Raw genomic sequence first — 17,462 nt, forward strand, 5'->3', positions numbered from 1 at the left:
TTTAAATTCTTTCACATGGAGGCTGATTCAGCAACCGCGAAACATGTTGTGACGTCATATTTATCCCCAAGTGCGCAACTGACTGATGACGGCACTGCACGCAGAGTCGCAGAATAGATATAAGAGAAGGTACATTGAGACCGTTTGGAACTATTTTGTGGCATTATTTTATACGATGTACATTAATCTCGACTAAATTACGTATATAATTTGTGGTATTTCATAGTTAGATTTGTAAGTTGTGATGTTTTAAGTTCACTCTTTTTATAAGAAATTGAAGTGTCAAATTTAAATGACAGTTGAGAAGCTTATAGAGATATGAAACAAGTCTATATTAAAAAAAAATAAGATCTTCTATTACTTATGTGGTTTAATTTTATCACAATAAGAACTAAGTATGACGCTATAGTCTCCACTCCTTGGCAAAATTGATATTGCAAGAAAGAAATAAAAATAATAAAATAAATATAATAATACATGACCCACTTAAGCCAAAATGCTAACTCAAACCTTAATTCAAATAATGTTAGCAAATAACCCCCAGATGAAATATGTGGTAGGATTCTAGACCAGTGCCTAAAGTATAGTTGTATGATTTTTTGGCGCTCTTTCACTTATGTACGTGAAAATTAATAAACAAAAATACTTTCTTCAAATGCCGCATACCGCAACGCATATTGTTTGGGTTAGGGTGCGGGTTAGCGTTTGGTTGAGGGTGGGTCAAGTTATTATTAATAATAAACATAATATTACTTGACCCACCCTCACCCAAACGCTAACCCTAACCCAAACAATATGCGTTGTGGTATGCGATATTATTTTGTTTTGTTTTTTGCATAACTTTTCACGTATATAAGTGAAAGATCGCCGATTTTTTATCATTTGGTCATCTTTGTTTGTTTTTAGACCAGTTACTTCATTCTTTACTAATGTTAAAAGCAAACTGACATTGTTCTGTTTGTGCTAATATCATGGAAGATATTACTATCGACGCAAGGCGGGCAGAATTGTTGGAAGCACGACTTTGGGGAGCACCAAGAGTAATTTTTTTGCCTGTATATTTGTGTGTTGTCCAAAACTCTGTTTTATGTTCATACTTTGTTTATAATTTATGCTATTTTGTATTAATTTTAACCATGTTTAAAAAGTTTTGTTTTTTGACTCCATGTAGATTGTTCAAATATATTTTTATTTTGTTACATATTAAACTCAGTGCAAAAAGTACTGTCATTTGATAGAGCCTTACCAGTTAACATTTGTCTTTGGTCCCAACTTATTTTATTTAATTATGTTATTTTTACATTTACCAATCAAAATTCAGATTCATTTACCACATGAAGTTTTAACTTTAAAGCTGGTTTAATAAAATATAACGGTTATATGCCAGATTGGATACTTTCGATTTTGCAGGGGGAGGACGTTTTTTTTTTAATTTGTGCGTCTGTATTAACGCTATTTTTAAAATTTGCACTGCTGAAAATGAAGTACTTTAGTAAAAAGCTTTAGCGTAACAAAAGTTTTGCTCATTTGGTCGACTTTATGCGAATGATCGTTTTAAGACAATTTTACACAAAATTCAGGACTGCGGCTAAGTGGGCAAGACCTTACTTTCCAACCGAGGTTTCATGTGTAAGCCTTAGCAAGAATAGCTGGCATATGTTTGTATGGAATTTTTTTTTAAGTATTTCCAGGACTGACTAAAATTTATACCTAGCTAGTCCAATGAAATTGACCAAATAAGATTTTTGGCTTTGTGTGACAGGCACAGAGTGGTTCAGAGTCGAACATGAGTGGTACCAGCTCACAAGGAGCAGGAATAAATAGCGACAAGGAGGGAGATAGTATCCATGCCTTTCCCAGCACCCCTGAACAGCCAGACAAGACTGAAACCTCAAGAGGAAGAAAACGAAAAGGTAAGCTAAAATATAGATTTATTATTATTAAAAACAAAATTCATTAATAATTTTTAATGAAACTATCGACTGTTATTTTATTTAGTTGTGCATATCTAAGGCACGTACTGTGACATTGTGGCCAAGATTTTTACCGATCCATCAAGAAAAAGCTCAATATCCTAATTTAAATAGAACTCTGGTTTGTGTGTGTAATTGAACTTAAACAGTTAAGGGTTGTCAAAGTTTCTGTTAACTAAAAATCCTAATTGGTTAAAAAGTTTTGGAACCACTAATTAATCTTGACCTGGATTGAGGAAAGTTAGTTGTTAACAGCTATATAGCCTTACACACCTAATAATAAAACCGTTATATTTAATAAAGGTGAAAACATGTCTCAGTCAGCCAAGAAAAATGCAGTAAATGCAGCAAACTCAAAAAAGATAAATGAATATTTTGAGCCCACGACCAGCCCTGCAAGGAACCCTTATGGAGCTGAAAGGTTGATGGCATCTCCTACAGGAATGGTGGGTATTGTGAGCGGGGATGCCCTGTATATTTATTTTATTTCAATATCTGATTTGTACCAACAACAAAAATGCAAATCTGATCTAAAATCAATTAACATTATAACTAAGTCATTTAAGTAATAATTAAATTAAACATGCAATTATAATGTTTTTTTTTTTTTTGGTTGTGATCAAAAATTGCTTCAGTGCTAAGATCTTAGCTACTTTATTTTTAACAAGCGGTTTTGCAAAAACAAATTGTATACCTATCAAATAGAACAAACAATTAGTTAGAAATGAAAAAAAAAACATAGTTAAAATGCAAGAATTTTGTACCCATTTGGTACTGATTTCACCCTAATATTAACTAAGTTCCTATTTTACCACAAATCGGCTCTTGTCTAAAATTATAGTAAAAGGTTTCATTGGGAGGCCACAGGCATAACTCTCTAGCTAGGTCGTGGTATTGTAAAACCTAACTGTCACAATTTTTTTAATTTGCCAACTGAAATTTGCATTTTTTATTATGACTATAACCTTTTCTTGTAATATATTGTACAACATATTTAATTGTATTGTACCACATATTTAATACCTATCGCTACTGCCGAAACAATTGCTGTGCTGAAATGTAGCAAAACAGTGGGGTGCTATTAGCCCTTCACCTAATATTTATTTGTCCATCAAATGCTGTTTGGTGAAAACCTAACATGTAATACCATTATACCAGGTACAAAGATTTTGCAATTTTCTAGGGCATTAAGTTGAAAAAAAAACGTTCCATCTTAAAACGCGCATAGGAGTAACTCAAGGTCAACTTAAGGCCAATATTTAGCAGGGTTATGCAAAGCGTAAATTTTGTAATAGTAATGCATAAATATCATTGTGTTCTTTGCAGCATATTATTTAACTTCCTAATAAACATAATTACCATCACATTTGTAATAAAGTAGAACCAAAACACAACATTGTTTGGCATTGCACTCACATGTGGGCAAAAATAAGTTTTGGCAACACTCTGGTGTTTATATCATATTTTATGTTCTTGGTTAGTTTTTGTATAGGTACGCATAGGTTGTAAAGTTTCCGTGAATTCCGGAAACTTTCCTGGAAACTTCCAGGGAATAATGGGTATTTTCAAATTTGGCAGTTATTATGTTGAAAACATTTGTTAAATATTTCATTAACCAGAAAAAAATATTAAAAACCTATCTTGAGCATTTCTAGACGAGCAGGAGAAGATGCTTACTATCAGTAACTAGTACAGGGGTCAGCAACCTTTTTCTAGTCGCGGGCCTAAACCAAACTAGAAAGGTCTCTGCAAGCCGCACAATAAGTTATCTAAGAATAGTGTTATTAAAATGATAGAATAACTGTAAATCAGGCGGGTATCATTTTTTTGCACTTAAAGACGTGTTTAATTACATTTAAGGAGGCAGTAAAGTGTTGGAAAAGCGTTTGTTTGGTGTAGAATTTGAGTCCACTCGTTGTCATCCACACTACTAATGAAAAGTGTAATAAAGCTACTTTGAAGAAATGCGATAACCTTATTGGTTAATCTAATTCAATATTTGCTAAGTTTTTAAGTCTGGGCGTACCTGGCGAGCGAAGTGAGCGCGATTTTTTTGGTATACCAGTATTTCTTTTAAAATTCTTTCAAGTTTTTATTACACTGCTGAAAATAATAAAATGTTAAAAAAAGGTCAAAAAATTTTAACTACATTTTCCGTTTGTCCGTGACACACTTGTCAGCTTTCCATGTCGCAACGGTAAAGAAGCACCAATCTTTTGAAAAGACATTACAAAACGTAAACCAACCGGATATATGAAGATTATTCGCGAAAAATATTTTTTTTCCGCACTTACGTAGTTAAAATAGTCAAAAAGTATGTAAAATGGACTCGTATTATTTTGTCAAATAGGGGGCGGGTTGGATGGATTACTTTGACAGGCCGTTGGTTGCCGACCACTGAACTAGCACAACGACTTTGTAACTAACAAAACAACAAATGTTAAAGATTTAGCTATCGTAAGCTGGGGATACTTTGGCCCAGATCGTCAGTGTTGTTTTTGTTTGTAAATAAACAGATTGGTTATAATTCATTTTTGCAGTTAATAAACTAAATCATGTGTTTATATGTTCATAAGTATTTTAGTTGGTACTTTTAATCTAAACAGTATAAGGCCATTATTTTCCTGTTTCAATATCAAACTAAGAGTGTTCGAAAAGTTTCCGAAAATTCTCCAAAATTCCCGTTAATTCCCAAAATGTCAATGGAAAGTTTCGGCTCTGTAAATTCCTGGGAATTTTGCAACCCTATGTATCCACTTTAATTTAAACAACTTCTTTAAGTGTCAGTTGTTCAAAATGTTAATCATTTGTAATTTAATTTTTTTATTGCAATATACATATGTTAGCCATTAGTTTATCGATTAATTGCTGTTTTGTCAATTCCCCTTAAAAATAAAAGTTATTTAGGATTTGTTACGTTCGGTTTGAAACCTACATGTTCCAAAATATCTTTGGATTCTATTTTGTAGATACTTACTCGCCAGTTAAACTTTATGGAATTATTCCTAGGAGTATTATGGATAATGCATTTTATCTTTTGATAATGCATTTTATCTTTTTTAATCTTTTTGATGTAGCTTATCCTGGCAAAGTACAAAACCTTTGTTATTATGGACCACCTGCCCTGAATAGAACTCAAGGATTGAAAACGTCAGCCATTATGAAACACATACGAATGATAGATACTTGTTAAGTTTAAAAAAGCTATTGCTGCCTCATGTTCCACCTTTTCCACTGCAATGATGCTGGCATTTGATAACATAAGTGATGGCTCCAGTTTTTGGTGTCTATCCAAATTTGTACACTCTACTCAGCAAGAAGGCTGTTGCGCATTTAATTCCCAAAATTCCCAGCTACCAATCTTGAAGCTGAATTTTCTGATGTGGCGTCCAATAAAACAAAATCCAGAAATCGTCTTGTAATGACATTCGCTCGGCTCAATACTAAACAGAAAACCGGTTAAATACAATGCTAGGTATTTTTATAAGAAGGGATGCACAAGGGTTGAGAGCATTTTAAAGGGGGCCGAAGCATAAAAATTTGAGAAACACTGTTATGGGACGTTCTGCATTTGTTAGTGTCTGTATATCTTTCGTATTTTCTTAAAATAATATTGTTTTAGCTGCGCTCGTCCCCATCGTCCAAACATGGCAATAATTCCAGCAACAATATTGATTATTCTGGCCTAGTTCATCTTCAACAAAAGCACCACGTACAAAAGGAAAGCAGGTATTTTGTCATAATATTTGAAGATTTTGCATAAACTTGTTATCAAAGCTATTTATTGTAATAAAAACATGTATAACTTGAAAGTTTATTTTGAAAAGTTATTGAATGTTGACTAATGCAACTTATGCTTGTTCGAGAAAACATTGTGTGTTTGATATGTCACTTCTGACTATTTATATTTGTGTTTTAAAAACACAAAAGGTAAAAGTTCAACTTACTGGAAACTTTGTCATGTCGTTATTGTTTTTTGTAGATACGAAAAATAAAATGACCTGTAAATTTCCAGGTCTACACAGAGTACCTTGTCTAACCAAGATATTGAGCAGTTGCATGCTATCAGCTTGGGCCACAACACAGAGAAAGCAAAGCAACTGGATGAATTAACACGGGTGTGCTGAAGCTTCTTTGCTGTTTTTGTTGACCGTCATCTATTGATTTTATTTAAACTAGCTTATCTTTGAATCTTTATGGTAGATTTGTAGCTTAATGCTGTTGTTGAAAGTTGTAAAATATTTTTTTTTATTTATTTTTTATTTGATACAACTAAGTTGGATTTTGAATAGTTGGGGTGTCTCTTATTCCCTTTGTTAGGTCTAATATAATGATACAAGACATTTGCCATTTCCAACCTCAAGTTTATATAGCAAGACTACATTTCTGTGGTGCTCTTAGCCAATTAAAATATTCTAAATCATTGCAACTTTTTGCATTTTATTTTAAGGGATCTTTAACAAAACAGCCAAAATACAAATTTCATTCAAGGTCTGCCATATTCTTTTACTCACATTTACAGCTTGTTGTCCATAGAAGCTTGTTTTTAAGTCCTATCTACAATACATCATTGTTTGTGTTATACTTACTGTCCAAAACAGTCATGTTTTTATTAAAAGAGCAATGTTCTTAGCTAAGGTGACATTAACATCCTTGGCAAATTAATTTTGCAATAAATTTGCACTGCAATATAGGATTTAATGTAAAGGAAGCCCACTTTATTTTGTTTTGCACAATTACAAACTATATGCCAGTTGTTGTGTAAATATAAATTAAAGGCGCACTTTGTACTTTTTGTACTAATTCTCTATAGTCAAAAAACACTCACATGTGTTCAACTGACTTCAGTTTTTTAACTGTAGGCAGGGTTGTATGCTATGCAGTTTTCACAACTGGCATTCCACCAACAAATGTGTTAGCTTTGTGTCGCAATAGTTTGATTTTATACCATGCCTAACGTTATTTGAAGATGTTTTTAACTATAACTTGTTAACCTTAATTTCCAATGTAGGTTTGTGATTGTTGGTAATTTTGTGTTATATTAGTTAAGTCCAAATATAGGAAACCGTTGTGCAATAAATGTTTCTAATTCCATAGGTGATTGTGATGTGTGTGAGTGTGACCAAAATAACACATTTTTGCCCCTAACCGACTCTTTGTCTTCGTCCACTCTGCGAACAATTATTTTTAAATTTAAACTTATCTTTCCAGCAAAAAATGGACCTAGAGTTTCATGTCAAAGAGTTCACCTCGTCGATGAAACAGTGCAAGTCGCAACTGGGTCGCTGTCTGCAAGTTTGCCGCAATCTGCTCGTCGAAAAGTCAAAAAAAGAGAAAGTTGAGGCGCGCAGAAAAGCGATGGAGGGCCGATTGCGACTCGGCCAATTTACGCGACAGGGCACTGGATACCAGGAAACATGGACGAACGGATGGGCATTTACTGACATTGGCTTGTAAGTTTTGTCTAAGATTCCAAGTTGTTTAGACATTTTACACAAAACTGCCAAAAAAATCCGTAATCTATTGTATTGCATTTGTTACAAAAAAACACCAATTGTTAATCGAATAGGTTTATATGCCCGCTTCTATTCATGATTTTGTAATATTTAATTAACTGCAAAAAAATCTGTACTTAATTGTATTGTGTTTATTACAGAAAATACCTACTTCTCATTCGTGATTTTGTAATATTTCATGAACTCAACTAACCAACTGCAAATTTTGCCGTTTCAGAAAAAAAGAGCGAATTAACAAAGAGAAGGAAGATATAGAAAAGGCAAGAAAAGCGCTCAACAAACGGAAACCGTCAGCAAACAGCTCTCGCAACAAAGCGAACAACACCGAAAGCGATGGCTTTACCAAACCTAAGGTGGAAAAGTACCTAGAGAATGATACTTTCTGATACTATTTTGGGCAATTCTTTAAATGGCTATTCGTGTTGTGACGTTTCCGGTTCTTTATTGAACTTTAAATTGTAAAACTATCCGCGGAGCTTAAATTTGAAAAAAAAAATTTTAGTGGTGGTTAGTCATCATAGTATGGCGCAAAAACACAAAAGTATTTATCACACATTGTATAGGCCGAACAAGTAGGGGTGTTCAACAGGAGTCTGCAACCTGAAGCCCCTGGGGCTAAAATATGTTGCCCGCGGCACTTGCCACAGGCTTTAATTTTTAAGTCATGACACTTATCTTAGGGGAGATTTGTGGCACAACGTGGTAATCACACGGCAAATGTTTCGAGCTTTTGATCTGCAACTCTACCGGTAATAAGAGCACTACTTATGCTGTTGCCCACCTTTTATTCACCACTATATAGTTCCCCTCAAAGTGGTATTTTATTTGATCATTTTTTTCAACTACGATTTACGTTTTTCCCCTTTATTGGTTAGTACTGGCTGAATACTTGAGAAAAGTTACAGGCACTTTACTTCAGTTTCCTAAATTGATCGATGTGAAATGCGTTTGGCCTGTGGTCTACATTCTCCATTGACATTTTTATCCCGTGGGTTAATCTGCTTGCAAAATGTTGTCCTGCTGTATATAGGTTTCTAGAATGTTCAGTTAGATAAAACAGTCTCTCAACATTTTTGGCCCACCATTTTCCTATTAGCTTAAGTGTTCGCTGAATCAACAAAAATGAATATTTAATAAGTTGTTAAAGAAACTCTTAGCAAAATTAAAAGCCATTTATATATGAACACACTGCATATTTTGTATCTATGCCCACTTAATTTTACTTAATTACAATCGATTCGTAATCGCAAAAGTGATTAACAAAGATATTAATAAGGTTTTTTTTAAATAGTTCGTTGAAAAATTCGGCAAAACTCAGTCCACCCACATTTAGCATGCACAAAAAATGTGTCGATGCCAAGTAATGAATTAACGACTAACTTTTGACCTTCGTAGGAGCCCAAGGACACGCTGACAGTGCAGGAGTATCACGAGCGAGACGAGGTGCTACGTCAGAGGCTGTCGGCGGTCAAGCGTGACGAGAGCGAGCTCCAGTTCGAGCTGGAGAAGTTCGAACGCGAGAGGAGCCTCCATATCCGCGAACTTAAGCGGATCGCCAACGAGGACAACTCGTGGTAGGTTGTTGCTTGCACCGGTTTTGTAAATACGGTAGGTTACCATGATCAAAACCAGTGGTCTCCAACCTTTTTGATAAACTACCCCAATTTTAATGAAATGAAATGAAAATTTATATTGCGACCCCATTTTGTTTTCAGATATAAATCAAAATACGCAAATAATACTAGAAAACACGAGCGGTTATGCGTAAATTGTAGTAGCTACGCATGGGCAAAAAAATGATTGCCTTTAGGAAGGTTAAGTTAACATATAAATTTGAATTTAACACACCATAACACAAAAATTTTAATTTGTTTCAACAATTAATTACATTCAATATGATGGCAGCATAGCATAACGGCATAACCGCATGTAATGCTCTACTTCCAAGTGGGTAAGATGTTTCGTTTTTAAAATTATGCCCGCTTCACAAATTAAGCCATGTAGTGAAAAACGGAATGAGTAGGCTTAGTTCAATACCATATTTAGGCAGAGTCGGGTACGTTCATATCGCATCGAAGTCCAAAAGTAAATTTTTGCTAAAACCTTTGCTTTTTTACTTTAAACGAATTACACAAAAAGCGTTTTGCTGCATCCGCTGTCATAATTTGGAATATAAAGCCTAATTGTTATATCTGCAAACCACGTTCGTTACTTTTAATAAATGTGACTTTTTGAAAAATTTACCCTTAACGCATTAAAAGTATGCCCCAATAAAACAATTTGCGAATGTTCGATATTCGCTGGGCTAAATCAAAAAAATTAATTTTTGTTAAATGTCACCTTAGCGGCTTTTACGAGCTTAAAATGCAATTTTATGTAGAAAATGCACCCAGTTAGGTTTAACAGTGTGACGTCATAACCAAAACGAAATAAATATTTCCTACTAAAAACAGCAGTAATATGATGAGTTATGGAGACCCTACAAAAAATTCAGGCGACCCAACTTGGGGTCGCGACCCACAAGTTGGAGACCACTGACCTAAACCAGCGGTTCCCTAACTGGGGTCCAACTGGGGTGCGTGTAGCACTAGCAGTTTCAGAGAGTCTGTCATCAATTTAGGGCGATTATTTTTTGACTTGTTAAAAAAGTCAAAATTTTGTCAAAATTTTCAGGTTAGGTCAAAATTTGTCAAAATTATTTTAAGTCCGAATCGAATAAAAATGCACATAAATCGTTTACAAAATTACAAAAAATATATATAGTCAGTTTGTTTAAATTGTCGTTCATTGTTTTTTTTTTAATTTGTCGTTCAATTTTAACTAACAAATTTAGTTTTGATTTCTATTCAACGACATTTTAACTGTATTATATCTTCATTGGGGCAATATACGGTATACGCGACCAGAATTAACCACCGAGGCCTCTTTAATTCGGACAAATGTATTTTTTTGCTTGTGATTGTTAATTTTCTACAATTATTTTTACGTTGCTTTGCAAACGCACCGCATTTTTCTAATTTGGCTTTTTTATAGTTGTATATCGTTTAAAAATGACCAAAATATCAAGTATTGTCATGACTGATTATTGTGTTCGACTTGTAGTCAGTAATACATTAAAAACATGTAATTGAGGACGCCAAGACACTAATGCAGTACTTCAAACAACAATATTTTGTTTAAATTAATGTATTTCTAACAGGTCAAAATAATTTATTTTTAGGTCAAAATTTGTCAAAGTTTCAATTTTTCAGGTCAAAATTATTTTTTTTTAGGTCAAAAAAGAATCGCCTTAGTCATCATTCTTAGTCTTTAGTTATGCTTTAAAAGCGTGTCTTTTGATGTTTTTTGTGACCTTATATAGCATCTATTATGCTGTACTACCTGCTATCAGCGAATCGTTCTTATTAGTTAGAATGTTGTTACTTAAGAATCGTGACTGCACTGCTGTACTGCAAGAAACATGGGTCAACTGATCCTTGAATTTTTATAGGGCCGCGAAATTTCAAAATAATTGCAAACGGTTCACCAGGCAAAATGGTTAGAAAAGTTTGGGAACCACTGACCTAAACGATTTCAAAAGAATTGCTGTCGGACGATTGGTTTATAAACCAAATTGGGGCTATACGTTGTTTGCTGTACTGTTTTTGTTGTTGTCGAAAAGTCTTGCTCATAGACGCCAAATGTTGTTTTTCACAGGGGTGCTGAAAATTTTCTGTTCAATATGTCGTCACTAAATGCCCCCTGAAAGAGATTGTATGTGGAGCATTATGCATTAATCGTTTGGTATTCAATGCTTTCATTGCTTGATAAATGCGAAAAAATATTGCGATTCGCAGAAAGATTTATTATTCTTTAGGGGGAATTAAACACCCCAAGTTTCTGCTAGGGTTGCTCATAGGTAGCACCCCGAACTCGGCCTCCATGACATTGCTTTACTGCCATGATGTGACCACAGTTCGTTTTTATCTTTTTTTAGTTAACACCTTGTTTTTGTTCAGTTTTAAAGACAACCCGGTGCTGAACGAAAGATATCTACTCCTGTCTCTGTTGGGCAAAGGCGGTTTCAGCGAGGTGTACAAGGTACAAAATTCATTTTAACTGTCTAACGCAGTGATTCCCTACACGTTTTAAAGGCGACCCATTTTATAACAAAAACTCAGTTCGTTAAAATCTTGCGACCCAAGCAAATTTTCGTAATATTTTAAAAGCTATACAAGATTGCGTTTGTAGGGGACGTCTAACAAACAGCACTGCAAAATCAGTAACTTTTCACGAAAATAATATGTTTATCAAATTACTAATCAGATAGCTATGCTCGCTTGCTGTCAATAAGGTTTTGGGATATAGCCGCATGCTTAACTTCCAGCTTCATTCTATGATCGTTTTGCATTTTTTTGTAAGCTTAATAATAAATTGAAATGTAGTTCACTCAGTAATAACAATAATAATAATATTAATAACCATAATAACAATAAATAAACGGAAAACTGTTGAATGTTCTTGCACTACGAACATGCTACAAAGCTTTCCGATGTCTAGACATGAACGCTTTGTGACTTATATTTAAATTTCTAGTTTTGTGATCTTGTCAAGTTTTAAACTTTTTTTATTGTTATTTTTTCGCCCAAGATATGTTATGCCTAAAAAACAAGCGACCCAAAAAAATATTCAGGCTACCCAACTTGGGTCGCGACCCATGCGTTGGAAACCACTGGTCTAACGCTTACGGTATAACTATATAAGGTAAACTCAGATTCAATTAGTACTTCAAAGCGTTACCAAAAATGTTTTGTGTTTTTTACGGCTAGAGACTTATACCAAAGCCAAGGAGCGCTGTTTAAAAGCTAAACAAAAATCCTATTGTTTTTGGCTTTATCAATTTGTCGTTTGTTCTACGAAATACTTTAGATAACTAAAAAATCTTTATTTAAAAAATATAAAAAAGGTTCCAAGTTGCACCATAATTTGATTAATAGGTCTATAATTTGCCTTAATTAATGCAATATGACCGGGGCGAAAAAGATTACCGAGTGAGCTGCATCTGACCCGTGGACCATAATTAGATTCCCTGGTTTAGACATTTAGTACCAGCTAAGTTTCAAGACACGGTAACCCAAACATAACGTATTCTGGCCAAACTCACCGCATTGCGTCTTTTGCTTCTTGAAAAAAAAACACAGGGCTTCGACTTGGAGGAATTGCGTTACGTTGCGGTAAAGATTCACCACCTGAACCGCGAGTGGCACGAACAGAAGAAGCTCGATTACGCTCGGCACGCAAACCGCGAGGCCGAAATCCACCGGAGGGTCAACCACCCGCGCATCGTCGGCCTCTACGACCGCTTCGAGGTCGATATCAACACGTGAGTGATAAAATGCGATGCTCGGCTTTGTCGGGTATCTTTGTTAGATATTTCATTTTAAAAGTGCAGTAAAATACCTTTTTCAGTTGGCGACCCACTTTTAATGCAAGTTTTATTGTGCGACCGACAATGAGATATGATTAAACGAATGAAAAACAAATTAATGAGAAAATAAACAATGTATACAAATGCAATTTACTAATAATGCGAAACTTGCGCTTGCATATTGGATATTATCAAATGCGGAACAACACATGTAATTGTTACGTATTTGTTACATTGTTGTATAAATGTTGCGTAATGATAATGCAACAATTTCCCGATCTAATAGAAAACTGTAACATTTAGAAATGCTTCGCGACCCACCAATAGGTCGCCACCAACTGGTTGGAAAGCACTGATGTAAATGAATGTTTTTGTTATGTTAATTTGGCAAACATCCAATCGAAAATCTTCTGTTCTTAAAAGAGTATTGATAAAAGCACAAAACCGTTTAAATCGCTTAGATCTAGCTGAGAATGTTTTTTTTTCAACTCCTGACAGCTTCTGCACGGTTCTCGAGTTTTGCGGCGGCAACGACTTGGACTTCTACCTGAAGCAACATCGGCTTATGGGTGAGAAGGAGGCGCGTACGATCATCATGCAAGTCGTATCGGCCCTCGTCTATCTTAACTCTCTGGAGCGACCCGTTATACATTACGACCTTAAGCCAGGTGGGTTAACCGTTACCGTGTATCTATATTTTTGTCATTCTTTTGGCAAGGCGAAACTAGTCATTGAGTTAGTTTGCAGTATAACTGTGTTTCTAAACATATTTTCACTTAAACTTAGTTTCGCTGTCCATTTAACACCGGCTTTGTAACTAACACGGTACAACTATTTGCAAGGCCTCGGTTATTTTTGTACATCTTCCTTATTTCGCTTTCCGCAATCAAACTTTTTTTTGCACTGTTTAGGCAACATTCTTCTTTGTCATGGAACCATTTGCGGCGACATTAAGGTAACCGACTTTGGCCTTTCAAAGCAGTTCGACGAAGGACACGGACCCGGAGAGGGAATGGACTTGACTTCGCAAGGAGCGGGGACTTACTGGTGCGAAACTAAGCTATAACCCATCACATAGTCGTTATTCATTTTAATACGCTTTCGAACTGCAAGACGCGAGATATCACGCGGTTAGCACGCACGCAATCGTCGATTTACTATTCAAATATCAGAAAATGCAAATGAACCCACGTGCGAGTTACATATAACTTCATTAGTGGTTCTTAAATCATTGAAATGTATTTAAGGCCCCGACCGTAGTAATCAGTTTTTGTCTATCAGATAAAAAACATCCTTAGCAGCCAGACAAGAGAATGGTAAAATCTATGTTTTAGTTAGGCCAAAAAAAATGCAACCAGCTTACAACCTGTATTTATATACCGCTAAAACTACTTTCTCTTTATTGTAATTTAAGATCACCATTCCATATGATTGGTTGCACATAATAGGGTTTAAAAGTCCACAAATATTGAAGTTTTGCTTTTCTTAAGTGTTCGCCATCTGTATACTTTTATAGGTTTAATGTCGCATCTCAAATATGCGATAAATTGGTATTAACATAGTAAACTTTTTTTAAGGTACCTTCCGCCAGAATGTTTTGTTCGAGGTCCCGGCGGCCAACCTCCAAAAATCGACAACAAAGTTGACGTCTGGTCGGTTGGCGTTATTTTTTATCAGTGTTTATATGGCAAAAAGGTAAGTTGGGTGATGATACTTTGTTTATGATAGACTTGGTATATAATACTTTACACTAAATGCAATATTTAATATTTTCATCAGAGCTGACAGATTTTAGATTTCGGATATCCTTGTTTCTATAAAACGTATTTTTGGTGTAGTTTTGACTCGTAACCTTTTATCTGGGTGGCACACAGCATTAAGAATTTATAAAAGGTTGTAAGGTGGTCATCACTTAAAAAATGTTGCGCATCACTGTCTTAAGCCAGGCTCGAAAATTTCGTCTTTTTGTTAAAATGCTTGACCAAAACGATCAAAAATCATTTTGTGTTTGTATGCTACTGTAATAACAGATTTACTTTTTTTCTAGCCGTTCGGCCACAATCTCACCCAAGAGGCAATTCTCAAGCAGAATACAATACTGAGAGCCACTGAAGTATCTTTTCCTAACAAACCCACAGTGAGCGCAGAAGCTAAGGTTTGTGCTGGTATACCGCTTTAAGCAAAAATGCAATTTTAGTGTAAGCAGCGTTGTTTATATCCTTATATGTTTGTACTCTCTGAGCCTTCTTCTTGTCACAGGGGTTCTTAAACTTTTTTTACCGCGGATCCACAATTTTACGTCATAATACAAACAGACTTCAGAAATTTGCCGTTTCCTGTCGTAAATATGTGAAATGAAATAAAGTCTAAATATATTCAGTGCAAAAAAGTTTTAATTTGATTATAGCCTACTTTTTTCGTTGAAAAATTGATTGCCTGAATATACGCTAATAGTTTAATTTGGCCTTAATGGACCTCTAAAGCTGGAGTCCACGTACCCCAAGGGATCCATGGACCCCAGTTTAAGACTGAACCCCTACCCTAACATGACCGATCTCCTTGGCTTTAAAAATTGAGCGTCGATGCGTAGCCGACATGCACGGTGGGTCTTGTAGAAATTATGAGTACACGGCCAAGTGAATCTCTAAATAGCCTAAAAGTAAAAATTATAAACAAAATTTAAAGTATATTTTATTGATAAAGAGAAGAAAGGGCCACAGAGCTTACAGGACTTACACCCTTCTAAATTTGCAGTCCTTCATCCGCTCGTGTCTGGCGTACCACAAGGAAGACCGCTCGGACGTCTTCCATCTTTCAGAGCACGCTTACCTGAAGCCACCAGCAAGCAGGAGAGGTGGTGCGGGCACGTCAAGCGGCGGAGCCAGTCAGAACGGACCCTCCAACTTATAGCGTCCACTCTTGCCATACTCCCAAGCCGAGATATACACGCGATCCATCCCATTGCCACTTCGCGTGTTTTTCGTTGTTGCTTCGACAACACTTGGTTCTTCTCGGTATGTGACGTCATACTTTGCGTCACGACGAGAAATGTGTTCTTGCGATGACGTCGCCTGGTAATACCGCGACCGCCTTGACTGCAACTTTATATTCTATACCTATTATAATGAATAATTTGGCGTTATTTACCTCCAATGGTTCATATGATTTATTTAGGAAAACACAAAAGTCAAGATTTTCACCTACATATTACTCTTCCGTTGCTTTAACATTTATCATGTCGATAGCCTTTCTGTGGTAAATTTATCTAGGTTTTTTTTTTATTATGAGAACCCCCTTAGGAAGTGGTCGGCAAACTAGGAACCAACATTTAGCTATTTAGCAAACTATATTAGACTGCATATTATATTTTTTACTGGTTGCAAGAATGTAGCAAATCGACCAGTTACTGTTCACCCGTGCTATATCCGATTCGGGTAAAGTTCATTTAGGTTGGGTCGTGAATTTTAAATGCTATCATCCACAAACTGAACAGACAAATATGGTTTTGCATCGTGACGCGTAAACCTATCGCTTATTGCCAAAGCCATGTGATTTTACTCATAGTTCTTTAAAATGTAATTTGTGTTAGGAGGGAATACCTCCTATAGCTCCATGTAAATGGTTCGTATAAAGCAAAAAATCTATATTTCGTATTCCAATAAACTCTGGCCAGCGTTGTAAACATGCATTTTTTGTGTTAATTTTGCCCAAAATCCATTGCGCGTGATGCTATTCAAACATATGCTGAACGTTGTTTTTTTGCCGAAGAAGCTTGCCGGCCACTCATATATATGGGTTACCTTGGTTCCCAAAACAACCAAACTATATAATTTTTATTCTTTCTATAACATCTTAAGATTACTGTATTGCAGTTTAAACTTGTGGGAACCAAAACCGAGTAATACAACGAATATATATCTAGTTGAAAACCCTGTTTACCAATAGTCTCATTCATAGGTTATCAAGAGATTTTTGTCATACTACGTAGGGATGCAATGGCTTTCGGTGTACTTGGGTATGTCCGATAATATGGGATCGGATTCAATGCCCGATACTAAATGGTAGAATCGGCACTCGTCCGATACCAGAATGGTTTTGGGACCGATCCGATACTATATAAATATATAGAGGAATTTCATCCATGATTTGCTGTCCAAAGCAGAAGTCTTTGTTGAAAAGTAAATTTATCAAAAAATAGTACGTTGACAACCGGGGGTGACTAAAGTTGTTTATGTTAATGCCAAATTTTAGACTTCTATATGGAATAATTTACTTCTCAACGTTTTTATATTATCTCCTTTTTTTGTTTGGCCAGAGTAATGAATTTTTTGGAATTTGTTCAAATTGCGGTACTTTTTGTTCAAACTATCGGGTATCGGAGTAAAATGTCAAATGATCGGAAATGAACCACATATCTCAAAAAATGCGTCGATAACGAAATAAAAACATATATAACTAAACTGGCACTTTTACGATTTTAAAGGTTTAACGCAGGGGTTCTTAAACTGGGGTCCATGAACCCCTTGGGGGTCCGTGAACTAATTTCAGGGCGTCCATGAAGGCCAA

The 17,462-nt window shown here is 35.4% G+C and overlaps 1 protein-coding gene across 1 annotated transcript; it reads left to right on the plus strand.

Moving 5' to 3' along the window:
- Window positions 1-910: 910 nt before the first annotated feature.
- Window positions 911-16,535, plus strand: LOC146133181 (serine/threonine-protein kinase tousled-like 2). The gene is made up of 15 exons (XM_083397494.1): window positions 911-1,040; window positions 1,763-1,913; window positions 2,277-2,419; window positions 5,596-5,702; window positions 5,989-6,091; window positions 7,185-7,426; window positions 7,707-7,842; window positions 8,885-9,063; window positions 11,488-11,569; window positions 12,670-12,851; window positions 13,395-13,564; window positions 13,808-13,943; window positions 14,474-14,591; window positions 14,944-15,051; window positions 15,651-16,535. Exons 1-15 carry the CDS (start codon window positions 972-974, stop codon window positions 15,804-15,806), a joined length of 2,082 nt encoding a protein of 693 aa, XP_083253620.1. The 5' UTR covers window positions 911-971; the 3' UTR covers window positions 15,807-16,535.
- The last annotated feature ends 927 nt before the right edge of the window (window positions 16,536-17,462 follow it).

This window comes from Ascidiella aspersa, chromosome 9 (genome assembly GCF_963924565.1).
Source record: "Ascidiella aspersa chromosome 9, kaAscAspe10.2, whole genome shotgun sequence".
Lineage (NCBI taxonomy): Eukaryota > Metazoa > Chordata > Ascidiacea > Phlebobranchia > Ascidiidae > Ascidiella > Ascidiella aspersa.

Bases quoted from the DNA above. Each gene is read 5' to 3' on its own strand.
- LOC146133181 (XM_083397494.1), top strand. From the start codon at position 972: ATGGAAGATATTACTATCGACGCAAGGCGGGCAGAATTGTTGGAAGCA. The intron at 6,092-7,184 runs GTGTGCTGAAGC...TTATCTTTCCAG, and splicing joins AACTGGATGAATTAACACGG to CAAAAAATGGACCTAGAGTT. The intron at 13,944-14,473 runs GTGCGAAACTAA...ACTTTTTTTAAG, and splicing joins CAAGGAGCGGGGACTTACTG to GTACCTTCCGCCAGAATGTT.